This window comes from Mesoplodon bidens (genome assembly GCF_964165515.1).
Source record: "Mesoplodon bidens genome assembly, chromosome: 19".
NCBI classification, from domain to species: Eukaryota; Metazoa; Chordata; class Mammalia; order Artiodactyla; family Ziphiidae; genus Mesoplodon; species Mesoplodon bidens.
In genome coordinates, this window is record NC_138179.1 from 20,530,194 (window position 1) to 20,547,115 (window position 16,922).

General features: G+C 35.5%; 1 protein-coding gene across 2 annotated transcripts in view; it reads right to left on the reverse strand.

The window, feature by feature from the left end:
• The window catches only part of RABEP1 (rabaptin, RAB GTPase binding effector protein 1), a 107,164-nt gene that overhangs the window by 43,819 nt on the left and 46,423 nt on the right, over window positions 1-16,922 (reverse strand). For both annotated transcript variants that reach the window (XM_081218734.1, XM_081218733.1), the window contains 2 exons: window positions 4,106-4,309; window positions 2,132-2,292 (listed from right to left, as the gene is read on the reverse strand). In XM_081218734.1, the coding sequence (XP_081074860.1) occupies window positions 2,132-2,292; window positions 4,106-4,309 (365 nt within the window). The remainder of the gene's footprint in view (window positions 1-2,131; window positions 2,293-4,105; window positions 4,310-16,922) is intronic.

The following is a 16,922-nucleotide window of genomic DNA, read 5'->3' on the forward strand; positions in this document are numbered from 1 at the left end:
TTTAGAACAGTCCAAGCTTATCCTAAAGTGTTCATGATAGGGAAAATATTTTCTACGCCAAAATGTGAGTGGAGATTAAAAAAAAAAAACGATATCTCTCAGAAAAGAGGGACACACTTTGTTTTCCAGTGCTTGCAAAGTCATTTCATCATTTATTTTATTTTGAACTAAGTCCTGTTTGGAAAAGACATGTGAGCTTAAAATATCTTTAGCCAAGGCTAATTTGGGACGCTTACAGAGGTCTGCTGATTAAAATCATCAGGGAAAAAAAAGGAGAGAAGCAGCAAAGAATTTAATACAGATTGAGTTATTTATTAATGCAAGGATGACCTCACAATTCCAAGTGATGCATATCATAATAACAAAACTTTTAAAGATGATTTTTTTAATAGCAGAAAGGTCATTAAAAACAAGGAAAAGCTGAGACACTATCACAGCCAAGAGAAGCCTAAGAGACATGACTAAATGTAATGTGGTATCCTGGATGGGATTTTGGAACAGAAAAAAGGACTTGGGTAAAAACTAATGAAATCTGAATACAAAGAAAGGACTTTAGTTAACAATAATCAATACTGACTTATTAATTGTGACAAATGTACCATACTAACATTAAGACGTTAATAGGGGAAACTGGGAGTGGAGTATATGGGAATTCTGTAGTATCTTCACAATTTTTCTGTAAATCAAAAACTGTTCTAAAAAATAAAGTTAACTTTAAAAAATAAAATAAATTTTAAAAAGGATAAAAAGTGGCAGACTGCAGAAATTATGACTATGAATATATAAGAAGAATGAAAAAAAAAAACTATCCTCATGTGAATGGTACTGTAGCTCTGAATAAAATGTCTAATGATAGCATCAGCTATGAATTACTCTGAAACGACCTGACAGAATTGAAGGCTAACTATGGTAGATGACTAAGTGACTAGTGATCATGAAGACACTGTCAGATCCTCATGAAGAAGCTGAATTACAATCTTTTCCTGAAAGAAGACAATGTAAATAACTACTCCTCAAGGTTCAAGCTTTTGTTTTGGGTGCTGAGTTCTCATATGATTTTTACACTATAAAAAAAAATTAAATAAACTTCTAAACATATAAAAGTAGTCCTTGTATGAACCAAGATTAGGATTAATTCAAGTGACAAGAAAAATCAAATTCTAATTATTATTTTATATGTGATTTCAAATATATGCATGTATATAAATTAATAAATTAAAAGTTTCTGTAATGGCCTATGGTGGGGAAAGAATCTTAAAAAAGAAAAATAAAAAAGAGTGGATATATGTATATGTATAACTGATTCACTTTGCTGTACACCTAAAACTAACACATTGTAAATCAACTATACTCCAATAAAAATTTTTAAAATTAAAATAAAAAAATAAAGTAAAAGCTTACATAATCAAACTGGCCAAAAAGCTTTTTAAATTTTCTCAATGATAAAATATTTCACCTTACATTTAGTTGTTCTATGTTCAGGCATCTTACAGTAAAATGTTCAAGCATAATATGCAGTACATTCGTCACACAGGAACCAAGGTATACTGAGAAAGAAGGAAAACTAAAATCTGTTCTCAGGCTTCAGTTTAGACACAAACACCAGGCAACAACACTCATTCAACAAATATTTACTAAGCACCTATGCGTGACACACTACTCTAAGCATTTAGGATACACAACAAACAAGACTTCTGCCCTCGTGAAGCTTGCATTCTAGTGAGGAGGAAAAGGCAGCAAACAGTACTAAACATAATAAATAGTTGAACTCTATGTACATTATAAGGAAGTAAATGTTATGGAAAAAGAAAAATTAGAACAGGATAAGAGCAAGTTGTGGTAGGTGGGGGAGGGAGGTGGGCAGGTTGCAATGTTAAATGGGGTGGTCAGGATAGGCCTCATGAGGTGGAGGCAATTGGTCAAAGATTTGAAGATGAGGGACTTAGCCAAACATATATCTGGGGGAAGCTCATCAAATTATTTAGTACTACATTTAAGTCTGTGTCCAAATAATTTCTCTAACAGAAAACAAAAAAGTACAACTTCTATTACCATAATAATATTAGTTGAAGCATTACAATAAAAATATTTGGATTGAAATATTTCTACAGATGAATACATTCCTTCATACCTTTTTCATTTCATTTTCTAAATTTTCCTCCTCTTGACCTTCAGACAGCCTTCTCCTTAAATCAGCTATTTCCCTCTCTGCGGATTCTCGATACTGTGCCCACTGTGTCCGCTCCTGCTCCAGCCTAAGGTGGAACTGATGCTCATAGTCACGAACTGTTTCTACAAAACATCACCAAATATTTCTAAGCATTCTGGAAAAAATGTCCTGGCACACTAAAATTTTAAAAGTAGTTATATAAAGAATTTAAGCCTAGTTTCTGGAAATCTTTTAATTCACTAAAAGCAAAAGCACTAAACTAACATTTCTAGTTCTTACTACATGTAGAAATTTTGCTAAGGACCTTAAATCATCTCTAATCTTCACAATAAACCTGTGCCACATATTATTTTACAGATGAGGAAAGCTTAGGACAGGTTAAATACTCTGGCCAATATTTCATAACCAGGAAGAAACAGAGCTAGAATTCAAACCTAAGGCCAACTCTAATCCCTATGTTCTTAGATACAACACTATGACTCCTAAGACAAATATAACGTGTCACCCCAATACAACTATATACCTGAAAGGGTGAGAAAAGGGATATATTTTCAGAATGTTTTTTACTATAACCCAAGATTCTAACTTGAGACAAATTCTATAAGGTCTTTATAAAATGACTTTATCTTTAATACAATCTTAAAACATGTGATAAACACTGCTGGTTGTCAATTAATTTCCACTCTTTCTTCTTTCTTACTAACAAAACCCTAATTTTGTTTAGGAAGTCAATGGCCCAATTTTAAAACTAAAGTTTCTAGATGCCTTGGTAGTTATGTGTAATCAGAAACCTCTATAAAGTGTGGGGGGGCGGGGGGAAATATGCTGGAGATTTCTAGAAAGTTTTTGCTTTACTCAGGAGGACTGGAGGAAGAGCAGTCATTTTTTTCAGCCACAAGGCAAAATGAAGTTGAAAACCACACGCTAAGGGTGAAGGAAAACAAAAGCTGAAGGAGCCTAGGACAGTGATGACATCAGGAACCACTGTACCCAGCCCTAGGTTACCTACCTCTGGATTTCTCATGTGAAAAAAACAAACTCTTATTTGGGTAAGCTGTTATGGTCAGGAATGTAACATGAGGCTTAAGAGTAATCCCTAGGTGATAGCCACAAACTCAGAAAACAGTGTTTGTCTTACCTGCCTTCTCACAGAGTACTAAGGCAAAAGTGACACATAACTGTGAAGACGGGAAAAAAAGTCATCACTATTTCACATTTATATTATTAACAAAACTAATTCTGGGAACCCAAAGATTCAGGGGGCAGCTTATTTCATTATCATTTTTTCAGAAATGCAGGAATTAATAAGCACTAGTGCTAAAAGTTGATAGAGACTAAACTACTACTCTTCCTTTGAACCAAGGGTCACCAGCTGGTAGCTCATAAAGCCTATTCTAACCCACAGACCACTCTACCTCATAGAATGAGTGAAGATTTCACATAAAAATCCAAATTTTTCTTTAAAATGTTAAATTATGGCAACACTGGCCTGGATGGGCAATAATTAGCTGGAACTAATAAGTGTAAATAGTAACTTCACTCTTTGCATGGGAGGTCTCTCCAGTTCAGCACACTTCCTGTGCCCACACACAGCTTCATTCATTGACATTACTGGCCTGCCTCTCCTACAAGAAAATCCATTTTGAAGCCCTCCTTTAAACCTTATAATGAACTATAGTTTTCATTTAATGCAGTATCTCTGTAACACTCTCATCATAATTCTCCATTATTAAATTTGTTAAAGATGCAGATGATATACCCATTGGCTTCCCTTTTATTTTGAATATGACAGTACATCTTGAAGATGGTAATACATAAAGCCACAAGTGAAACATAAATGAAACTCAGGATATATTTTAAGACCTTCTGAAAATGTTCTCAATCATCAGAATCAGTTATCTTAGAAAATCATAAAATAGATGTCTTTATCTTTACCCTTCATAACAGCCTGAAGTGAAGCAACTTCTTCTCTCCACTGTCTTTTCACTTCATCTATAGCTTCTTGCTTGGTATTCTCAGACACCGTGGCAATGGCCTTGATATTTTCCATCTCTGCTTGGGCTTCCCACAGTTGTGTCCGAAGATGTCCCAAATCATCTTGTGCAGCTTGTAAAACTGCATTTTGCCTCTTCAGATCCTCTAGGAAAAAAAGTAAAAGACTTTCCATTAATGAAAAGTTCACCTTTATCAGGCTGACATTCTAATGAAGACATTAAGCACTACATTTTTAAATGTTAACTTAGAAAATCATTTTAATAAAGGTAAGATTTAAGGTATGCGTGGTATCACGAATCAATTAGTAACTATCTAACCAAAGAGTGATTAAGGCCATACAGTTTTAGAACTAAATTTAGGCTCTTTCACCCACTGGCTAACTTATTTAACCTCTCTGGCCTCAGTTTCCACATCTACAAAATTAGAATAAAAATACCCACCTCAGAAAGTTGTTTTAATGATAAAACAAGTTACTGAAACACAATTCAAGAAATGGTTAATAAAAGAGGAAAGAAAGCCAGAGTACATGGCAGATAACTAGGTCTAGGCTTTTTTAAAGTTGGGATTGGGCTTCCCTGGTGGCGCAGTGGTTGAGAGTCCGCCTGTCGATGCAGGGGACACGGGTTCGTGCCGCAGTCTGGGAGGATCCCACATGCCGCGGAGCGGCTGGGCCCGTGAGCCATGGCCGCTGGGCCTGTGCATCCGGAGCCTGTGCTCCGCAAGGGGAGAGGCCACAACAGTGAGAGGCCCGCGTACCGCAAAAAAACCCCAAAAAAACAAAAAAAATAAAGTTGGGATTAATTTCTCGGCACCCCTTTACCATCTCTTAAATATTAAATTGATCTGATGTGCCTACTACATGATTTAAGCCTAAGTAGGATATCTGTTTGGCCAAATTGACTTCCAAAAAAGATGAACCTACCAACAGTATATAGGGGTGTGTCTGTTTTCTCACACCCTTACCAACAGTCACTATTTTCCATTTTTTTAAGTTCTTGCCAACATCATGAGTAGAAAATGGTAGTTTTTAAATTATATTTCCCTATTAATAGAGAGGTTGAGTATCTTTTCATACATTTATTAGTGACCAGTATTTCCTCTTTGGTGATACCTTTTACCTGTGATTTCCAATGAATTGTTTTTCTTCTAATTTGGGAGAATATTTTATACATACTGGATATTAATACTATTTTATCTTACAAAACTATTCCCAGTCTGCTGCTGTTTGTCTCAGCTTCCTTTTTAAAAAACATTTATGCAGAAGAACTGTTCATCTTTGCAAAGTCATCAATTTCCTTTACGGAGCACAATAACTACCTCAACCAGCCATGAAAACAATTTGATTTAAGTTCTAATGCTACTACTAACAGCTGTGTCACTTTAGCGGAATCACAAGGCCATCAAGCCAGAATAATGGCAACACTTTTCTGTATAAACTTCTAAGTACTTGAAAAACGTCAAATAGATAATATCAATCAAAGAACTTTTAAAAGTTGTAAAGATATTCATCATTATCAAACAATCACAAGAATTAACAATTCAGTAGTTCAAATAACAGGAAGAAACCTAGTCATACTAAGTGAAGTCATTTAAGAAATCTTTCCTCTCAACGTCAGTTTCACATTATTTTGTCACCACTATTAAAATATTTTGAAACACCAGCCAGACAGTTATAAGTATTAGTTGCAGAAAATAACTATCTAAAGTATCCTGAAGGCAAGATGGCTATCTAATAAATAGTGGTAGGTGTGTGACTGGGAATGATCCAGAAACTGAGTAAAGACATAAACACGTGAAACCACAAAAGAAGTGTGTGTGTGTGTGTGTGTGTGTATCAACTCTATATTCTAAGTGCTATTTCATAAAATGTGAAATAAAAGAAAAAGCATTATTTCTGGAATACTTTATTAATTTCTGAGAAATTAATACAATTCTGTCAAGGCTAAAGTTTATATACTTAACACTTCCTCATGCTAATTATCCCTGCTACTTTTGACTTCTTGGAAATCACCCAGAGCTATTCACTACCACATTGTCACTATGGAAAGAAAAACTGCAAATAAATAATAAATCTAAATACTAATTTTGGCATGTTTCCTCATAGTTAAAAGCAGTATAGAGATCCTGGAGAAAGAGCAGATCAAATTTTATTCCTGACTCACTTTATAAATATTTACATAAGACATAATATACATTATTTATTATACATGATATATAGTATATATGTTAAATATATGTATATGTGTATATTTAAACCAGGAAACAAACAGAACTTAAAAAAATTTTTTGTAACAAAGCATTTCAAACATGGTAGCCAATAGTACAAATTATTATTAAAAAACAATTATTTTTTGTTTTTGCATATGTAATTATGAAGATTTTCAAACTCAAAAGTTGAGAGTATTATATTACAACAATCTTCCACATACCTATCACCAATTACAATGATTTTGCCATTTATTTCAACTATTCTTTTTTAAAATAAGTCCCAGAAACTGTATTACAGTACCTAATGCTCTACATACGCATCTCTGAAAACATGGATATTTTCTTACATATACACAGTGCCACTGTCACACCTAACTAATAATTGTTTGAAATAATCTAATACTCAATCTTAGTGAAATTGCCACAAAAATGTCTTCTTGAAGATTTGTTTGAATTAGGATCCAAACAAGACACTTCTTTTGGTGATACTAATACTTTATAAAATATTTCACAGAAACAAATATAAAGAATTCTGTAATGGACACCTATTACCTATCACCTGGCTTAATAATTTTTAATATTATTGCTACATCAGCTTCAATTTCTTTTTAACCTTAAGAAATGAAACATTACAAATACACTACTTTCTTCAGAGTAACAACTATCAGGAATTTGGAGTTATCATTACCATGCATATTTTACACCTTTATGTTACAGGTTTTTAAACCTTAGGGCCCTCGTAGCATAGTATTCTTCTGCAATTACCTCACATCCATCAGTTTTTGAGATTGCTAATACATGCAACTACCTCATTCATTAATTGCAATACCAGAGTACCAATAGATCAGCTATTATAGTTCAGGGGCATTCAGGTGTGAGCTAGGAATCTACTTTTTCTATACAGATGTTCCCCTTGTTCTAAACTCTTGCCCCAGTCTTCCCATTTTTATAATGTCATCTATGTCATACATCAAATTTCCACATATATGAGGATCTGATTATGAAAGCCTCTATGCTATAAATATGGTCTATTTGTCTATTCTCATGCCAATACTATATTGTCTAGACTAGTACAGCATTATTTATAATATTTAGCATAATCTTGTGTATGTTTAAATTTTTCCATAGTAAATAATTTTAAAAGCCCATGATAGTTTTGAATAAAGTGGGGGGACTTGGCCTCCCAGATATCAAAAATTATTATAAGCCTCATGCACCAATCACTCAGATCCAGCAACCATACACCCACAGGCAATCTTGTCCCATCCACCAGTTTGCATTCTACAACTTATTGTTTTGAGATAAGTCCCAGACATTTTAAAAAATTAATAAACCTTATTTTTTAGAGCAATGTTGGGTTCACAGCAAAACTGAGCAGAAAGTACAGAGTTCCCATAAACTCCCTGCCTCCCCACGCACAACCTCCTCTACTGCGGACATCCCCCACCACAGCAGTACCTCTGTCACAATCTCTGAACTTACAGTGACACATCCTTACTAGTCGCAGTCCACAGTTTACATCAGGATAACGTATAATGATATGTGTCCACCACTCTTACGTAGAGAAGTTTCACTGCCCTAAAAATCCTCTCTGCTTTGCTTAGTCATTCCTCCTATCCTCCTAACCCCTGGCAACCACTTAGCTTTTTCACTGTCTAGATAGTTTTGCCTTTTCCAGAAAGTCATACAGTTAGAATCACACAGTACATTGTCTTTTCAGATTGGCTTCTTTCACTTCATAATACACATGTTTCCTCTATGACTTTTCATGACTTGACAGCTCATTTCCTTTTCACACTGAATAATATTCCACTGTACCACAGTTCACCTGCTCATCTACTGAAGGACATCTTGGTTGCTTCCAAGTTTTGGCAATTATGAATAAAGTTGCTATAAACATCCATGTGCAGGTTTTTGCATGGACATACATTTTCAATTCATTCAGGTAAATACCAAGGATCAAAATTGCTGAATCATATGCTAAGAGTATATTATATTTACTTTTGTAAGAAACTGCCAAACTGCCTTCCAAAGTGGCTGTACCATTTTGCATTCCCACCAGCAATGAATGAAAGTTCCTGTTGCTCCACATCATCGGCAGCTTTTGGTGTTTTAGATTTGAGCCATTTTAATAGGTGTGTAGGGTTTGCTCTTTTTTTTTTTTTTTTTTTTTGCGGTACACGGGCCTCTCACTGTTGTGGCCTCTCCCACTGTGGAGCACAGGCTCCGGACGCACAGGCTCCGTGGCCATGGCTCACAGGCCCAGCCGCTCCGCGGCATGTGGGATCTTCCCGGACCGGGGCACGAACCTGTGTCCCCTGCATCAGCAGGCAGACTCTCAACCACTGCGCCACCAGGGAAGCCCTGCTCATTGTTTTAACGTATTCACAGACTGGTGCAACCATCACCACAATCAACTTTGGAACATTTTAATCACCCCAGAAAGAAATCCAATACTTTTTATCACCCCCCAACCCTCTAACCCGGCAGTCTTAGGCAACCACTAATCTACTTTCTAGCCCTATCACCTATTCTGGACATTTCATATAAAGAGAATCATACATACTTTGTGACTGGCTTTTGTCACTTACCATATAGTTCTTTCAAGGTTCACCTATGTTGTACTATCAGTATTTCATTCCTTTTTATGGAGGAATAACAAAAACAATTTGTTTATTCATGTATCAGTTGACGGACATTTGGTTGTTCATTACTTTTTCACTACTATGAATAATGCTGCTATGAAAATTCACATAGAAGTTTATTTATGGACATGTTTTCTTTTCTCTTGTATATACTTAGAAGTGGAACTGCTGGGTCAAATGGTAACTCTATGATTAACCATTTGAGGAACTGAAAGGCTGTTTTACAAACTTACTAGACCATTTAACATTCCTGTCAGCAATGTATGAGGGTTTTGATTTTCCACATCTTTGCCAACTCTTGTTATTAATTGACTTTTGGATATAGCCATCCTAATGGGTGTGAAGTGGCATCTCATTGTAATTTTGTGCTTCCCTGGTAGATAATGACATTGAGCATCTTAACATGTGCTTACTGACCATTTATGTATCTTCTCTGGATAAATGTCTATTCGGAACTGTTCACCATTTTTAATTGGGCTGTCTTTTTATTATTGAATTGTAAGAGCTCTTTATGTAAGCTAGATAAAAGTCCCTTATCTGATAAAATATTTGCAAACTTTTCTCCCATTTGGTGGATTGTCTTTTCACTTTTTGGATAGTGTACTTGGGAGCACAAAATTTTTAATTTTTCACAAAGTCCTACTTATCTAATTTTTATTGTTTGTTTCTGCTTGTAGTGTCATATCTAAGAAATCACTGCTGAATCCAAAGTCACAAAGATTTACCCCTACATTTTCTCCTAAGAGTTTTATAGCTTACTTTTTAAACCACTTTTGTAGATGCCAGGGATCCAATGTCATTCTATAGCATGTAGACATCCAGATGTCTCAATACACTTCACTGAAAAGATGATTCCTGCCCTGCTAAATCGTTTTGGCATCTTGCAGGAAATCAATTTTTCATATATATTTCTGGATTCACAGTTCTATTCCACTGAATTACTCCTATCCTTATACCAGAACCACACACTATCTTGATTACTGTTGCTTTGCAGTGAGTTTTGTGATTCCTCCAACTTTGTTTTCCAAGAATATTTGGCTGTTCTGGATCCCTAGCATTTTCACACAAATTTTCAGGTCAAATTGTCAATTTCTACAAAGAAAGCAACTGAGATACTGAAAGACACTGCATTAAATCTGTATATCAGGGGAGTACTGCTAATGCTAAATCTTTTGATGTATGAACATGGGGTGTCTTTCCAGTTATTTAGACCTCTAAGTTTTTTTTCACCAGTGTTTTTGAACTTTCCAGAGTAGAAGTGTACAATAAGTACACTTATTTTGTTAAATTTCTTTATTATTCTTTTTTTTGGGGGGGCCACGCCACGCAGCATGTGGGATCTTCCCAGACCAGGGATTGAACCTGTGCCCCCTGCAGTGGTGCAGTGGAAGCATGGACACTTAACCACTGGACTGCCAGGGAAGTCCTATTATTCATTTTTGATGCTATTGTAACTGAAATTGTTTCCTTAATTTCATTTTCAGATTACTCATTGCAAGTGTATGGAAATACAACTTGTTTTTGTATATTCATCTTGTATCCTGCAACCCTGAATTCATATATTACTACAAATGTTTTTTTAGTGGATTCCCTATGATTTTCTATATAAAAGAGGTTATCTAAGAATAGAAATAGTTTTACTTCTCCCTTCCAATCTGGATTCCTTTTTATTCCCCCACCCACCCCGTTTCCTTTTGGCCTAATTGCTCTGGATGAATAGAAGTGGTGAAAGTGGACATCACTGTCTTGTTCCAATCTTACGGAGAAAGCATTCAGTCTTTAACCATTAAGTGTGATAACGTTAGCTTCAGGCTTTTTGTAGATGCCCTTTATCAGGTTGAAGTTTCCTTCTGTTCTTAGTTTGGTTAGTGTTTTTATCATAAAAGGGTGTTGAATTTTGTCAAATGCCTTTTCTGTATCTTTAGAGAAGATCGTTAAGTTTTTGTTTTTCATCCTATTAATGTGGTGCGTTACATTAACTGATTTTTCAGGTGTTGAACCAACCCTGCATTGTGAGGATAAATCCAATTTAGTCATGGTATATCATTCTTCTTATGTGTTGCTGAATTTCTTACTAGTATTTTGCTGAGGATTTTTGCATCTATATTCATAAGGAATATTGGTCTGTAATTTTTTGGTTTTGTTTTTTGCTTGTGATGTCCATGTTGTTTTGATATAGGGTAATAATACTAGCTTCATAAAATGAGTATGGAAGTGCATCCTCCTGTCTACTTTTTAGGAGAGTTTGAGAAGAATTAGTGTTAATTCTCTGAACATATGGTAAAATTCACTACTTAAGCCATCTGAACCTAGGCTTTTCATATTTTGTGGGTAGTTTTTTAATTACAAATTCAATCTCTTTATTTGCTATGGGTCTAATTCAGATTTTCTACTTCTTTAGTCAGTTTTGGTGTTTGTATCTTTCTAGGAATTTGTCCACTTCCTCATTCACAGTATTCCCTTACACTTCTTTTTAATTTCTGTAAGGTCAGTAGTAATGGCCCTGTATTCATTTCTTGGTCAATCTAGCTAAAGATTTGTCAACCTGTTGGTCTTTCCAAAGAAAGCACTATCAGTTTCATTGATTTTCATCACTGATTTTTTACTTTAATCTTATTAATTCCTTCCTTCTACTTGCTGTAGGTTTCATTAACACCTTTTCCAGTGTCTTAAGGTGAAAGATTAGTGATTTGAAATATTTCATTTTTAATACAGGCATTTATAGTTACATATGTCTACGGGCTGATGTAGCTGCATCTCGTAAGGATTGGAATGGTATGTCTACAATTCCATTTATCTCAAAGCATTTTCTAATTTTCTTTGTGATTTCTCTTCCAGCTATTGACTACTCAGGAGTGTATTACCTAATTTCCACATATTTGTGAGTTTCCCAAATTTCATTCCATTGTGGTCAGAGAACAAACATTGCATTATCAATCCTTTTATACTCAAATCTTCTACTTCCTTGTTGTTCTTCTCCGTGGAATACTGAAAAATACAACTCTTATTGTCAAACTGTGTATTTCTCCCTTCATTTCTGTCAGCTTGCTTCCTGTATTGTGGGACTCTGTAGTTAGATGTGTATGTAACTATTTTGTCTTCCTGATGGATCAGTTCTTTTGTCACTATAAAATGTCATTCTTTACTACCATTTTTTAGTTTAAAATCTATTTTACCTGATATTAGTATGGCCTTTCCAGCTTTCTTATTGTTGCTGTAGGCAAAATACATTTTTTTCAGCCTTTCACTTTCACTCTATTTGTACCTTTGAATCTAAAATGTATCAACTAGGGCTTCCCTGGTGGCGCAGTGGTTGAGAGTCTGCTTGCCGATTCAGGACACACGGGTTCGTGCCCCAGTCCAGGAAGATCCCACATGCCGCAGAGCGGCTGGGCCTGTGAGCCATAGCCATTGAGCCTGCGCATCCGGAGCCTGTGCTCCGCAATGGGAGAGGCCACAACAGTGAGAGGCCCGCGTACCGCAAAAATAAATAAATAAATAAATAAAATGTATCAACTAGACAGCATATAGTTGGATCTTGTTTTATTAACCACTCTGAAACTCTCTGCCTTTTGTTTGGATTCTTTAATCCATTCACATTTAATACTATTAATATCACAATATTGTTGGATTTAAGTTTGCAACTTTTGTTTACTGTATTTTATGTCCTTTTGCTCCTGTTCTTCTTTCACTGCTTTCTTTTGACTTAAATGAATAATTTCTAATGTAACATATTAATTCCTTTCAAAATTGTTTCATTATATTTTCTTGTGTTATTTCTTTAGTGGTTGCTCTAGGGCTTACCATCTACATCTATTTTTTTAAAATATTTATTTATTTATTTAGGCTGCGCCAGGTATTAGTTGCAGCACACGGGATCTTCATTGTGGCACGCAAGATCTTTTCTTTAGTTGCAGCATGCAGACCTCTAAGTGGTGGCATGCAAACTCTCAGCTGCAGCAGGCATGCGGGATCTAGTTCCCTAACCAGGGATCGAACCCGGGCCCCATGCATTGGAAGCACAGAGTTTTACTCACTGGACCACCAGGGAAGTCCTATTACCATATACATCTTAACAGAATCTACTTCAGATTTGTATAAACCTAATACCCATGAAACATAGAAATGTTACTCCTCTATAGCTCTCTTCCCTTTTTCCATGTCTATGCTATTATTGTTATATACACTGCCACCTATATATGTTACACATCCAATGATACACTTCTATACTTATTGCTTCATATATATAATTGTCTTTAAAAATCTGAGAAAAGAAAGGAGACCAAGTATATATTTATACCATCTGTTATATCGCCCTTCTTATATACCATTTCTGGCTTTCTTCACTTGATCTTGTGGGTTGGGATTACTATCTGGTGTCATTTCCTTAGTCCAATATAGCTTTCCTCCCATCCAACTCCTTTGTGCTGATATTGGCAAATATTTCCATATGCTAAATTTCCATATGCTATGGGCTCAATAAAGCAAATATAAATATATGTGTATATGTATTTTATGTGTGTGTATATATATATGTATATATATATATACACACACACACATATATACACACACACACATATAAAAAATACACAATTACCTTTACTGGGGACTCTGCTTTTCTCATGTGAATTCAAATTACTGTCTGTAATTACTTGCTTTCAACTGAAGAACTTCCTTTGGTATTTTTTATAAGGCAGTCTGTTAAGAAAAAAATTCTCTCAGTTTTTTGGGTTTTTTTTAATCTGAGAATATCTTTATTTCATCTTCATGTTAGAAAGATGCTTTTGCTATATATAGGCTTCTTGGTTAACAGTTTCCCCCCCCCCTTGAGCATTTTAAATGTAATCCCACTGCCTTCTTGCTTCCACTGTTTCTGAGAAGTCAGCTGTTAATCTTATGATGTGTCTCTGTGTGGATCTCTTTGCACATCTCTATCCTACTTGGAGTTCAATGAGCTTCTTAGATGTGCAGTTTACTGCTTTTCATCAAATTTGGAAACTTTTCATCCATTTCCTCTTCAATTATTTTTTCTTTTCCTCTCTTTTCTCTTTCTAGTACTCCCATTATGTGTTTACTGACATATTTAATGATGTCCCACATTTCTACGATGCTCTTCATTTTTCTCTTTTCTTTCTGTACTTCAGACTGGATAATCTTAACTGACCTATCTTTAAATTAATAAATTCTTTCTTCTGCCAGTTCAAATCTACTGTTGAGATCCTACAGTGAATTTTTCATTTCAGTTATTATAATTTTCAACCCCAGAAATTCCACTGGGTCCTTTGTTACAATTTCTCCTTACTGATATTCTCTATTTGATGAAACACTGTCACACTTTACTTCTTTAAGCATAGTTTTCTTCAGCTCTTTAAATGTACTTATGACTTCCTTGAAGTCTCTGTCTGTTAAATCTGACATCTGGTCACCCTCACACGCACTGCATGTTTTTTTTCCTTTGTATGGGCCACAGTTTCTCCTAATTTTTTTTGTTTGAAAACATTTTTGGTAATACACTGCAATAATTCTAGTACTGGTTCAGCCCCACTCCCTTACCAGCTTGTTACTGTTGTCTGCTGTTTGTGTGTTTGGTGGTTGACTGGATTTTAGTAAAGACTATTTCTTCTCTCCCACTTCCTCCAACTCCTGCAGTGTGAAACCTCTGATGTTGCTCCTCAGAAGGTACAGCTTTGGACATGTGCAGAGTCACTCTGGGATGACAACAGTTTTTGCAGGGCTCCCTTCTGAGTATCTCTTTCCCTGACCCACATCTATCTGTTAAACTCTATACTTACTTGCTGGTGCTCTTCTGAGTGATATATCTGCTTTAGGAACAGGGCACTGAGTGGTGGGAGATGAAGTGGTAGCCTCTGATCTCCTTGGCTTGCTTCTCCCAGCATAGAACCTCCACCCAACAAACAAGTTAGAGCAAAGGCTATCAGGGCCCCAATATTCTTAGTATGCAGCACCCAAGTTAGAGCCTGCATCCTAAGGAGTAGGGGCCAGAGGGAAGAAAAGAGCTCCAAATCTCTTGGCCACACTCAACTGATACTTATCCTCTACAACAAGGGGCTGGGGTGGGGGGAGTTCTATGGTCCTCAACTGTGAACTCAGGAGAGAGGGAGACCTGTGTTCCCAGCATCACACCAGGCTGTGTTTCCATCACACCAGGCTGGGAGGGAAGAAGGAGGAAGTGGTTCATGGATCAAATGTCCCAGACTCTGTTTTTACCAAGATTTAACAGATTTTCTTGGAAAAATGTTTCATTTGCTATATGCCTTAGGACTACTTCTAGAGACTTTAAATGGTTGTTCTTTAAAATAATTTTCCCAAGTTTTGCTGGGCAGTGCGTCTGTGGAGCTCCTCATATTACCATTCTAGAAATGGACCTCTCAAACTTATCATTTATGCATAAATATTTCAGTATGTAACCCTAAAAGATAAAGACCATTTTTAAAAAGTACATGTAACACAAAATTTACCATTTTAATCATTTTTAAGTGTACAGTTCAGTGGTGTTAAGTTATTCACCTTGCTGTGCAACCAATCTCCAGAACTTGTCATCTTACAAAACTAAAACTATACCCACTAAACAGCAACTCCCTATTTCCCCCCTCCTCTAAGCCCTTGGCAACCACATTCTACTTTCTTTCTCTAAGTTTAATTTTTCTAGGCACCTCATATAAATGGAATCATACTGTCTTTTTCTGACTGCCTTATTTCACTTTATAAGGACCATTTTCACACCTGAAAAAAATTAATACCTGAATATCATCAAACCAGTGTTGAAATTTCCACTTGTCTAATTTTTAAAAAACACTTCAGCTCTTTGAATCAGAATCCAAAAATGTCCATATACTACAGCTAGTTGATATATATCTTAAGTCTCTATTAATCTATAGGTTTCCCCCTCCATCTCTTTTCTCCTTGTACTTTATTTGTTGAGGAAACTAGGTTGTCTCGTAGAACTTCGCACAGTCTGGATTTGCTAACTGCATACCTATAATATAGATGAACTTGTTCTTTTTCTTTGCATTTCCTATAAATTGGCAGTTACCTATAGTGGGTCACCATTTTCTTGAGCCTGTTCTTCCTTGTAAATCTGAAGACAGTCTGGAAGATCCAATAAGGGAAAAAACTAGATTTTCACTGGAATTGCTCTGAACTTATAGATTGAAGTGAGAGTTAGCATCTTTACAACACTAAGTCTTTCCACATATGAACATGGTATCTCATTCCATTTATTCAGGCTTTCTTTTATGTCCTTTAACACTGTTTTGTAACTTTCCTCTATAAAAGTTTTGCACACCTTTGTTCAGACTTATTCCCAAGTAACTAAGGATTATGATTTTTTTTCTTTTTGTCTTTTATTTACTTCAGGGTTGCTTTTTCTTCTTTTACTTCTCTAGTTGTTACTGATATGAAGAAACATTATTGATTCTTCTATATTGATCTTCATTCCAACAATGCTGATAACTCTCCTCAGTTCTGATAGTGTGGATTCTCTTGGTTCCTCTATGTTGTTAATCATATGGACTCCACAGAGACAAAATTATCATTAACTTCCCAAATTTTATAACTAATTTTTTTATTTTATTGCATTGGCTAGGAGGACCTACAGTACTAAAATGAATTAAAGTACTGACAACAGGCCTTCTTGTCTTGTTTTGTCATGAAGTATAATACATTCTATTAGTTTCTAATAGAAACAGAGAGGCCCCCTCAATTCCTCATTTGCTAGGAACTAGTATGAACTCATATTACTGAAGTGTATTAACTTTTATTGAATGTGCTTTCTGGTTTTTCTCATTTCACTTGTTAATGCAGTGAGTTACATCAATAGATGTTGCAATGTTAAACTATCCTTGTGCTCCTAGTATGTATGGTCACGGTATATACTATGT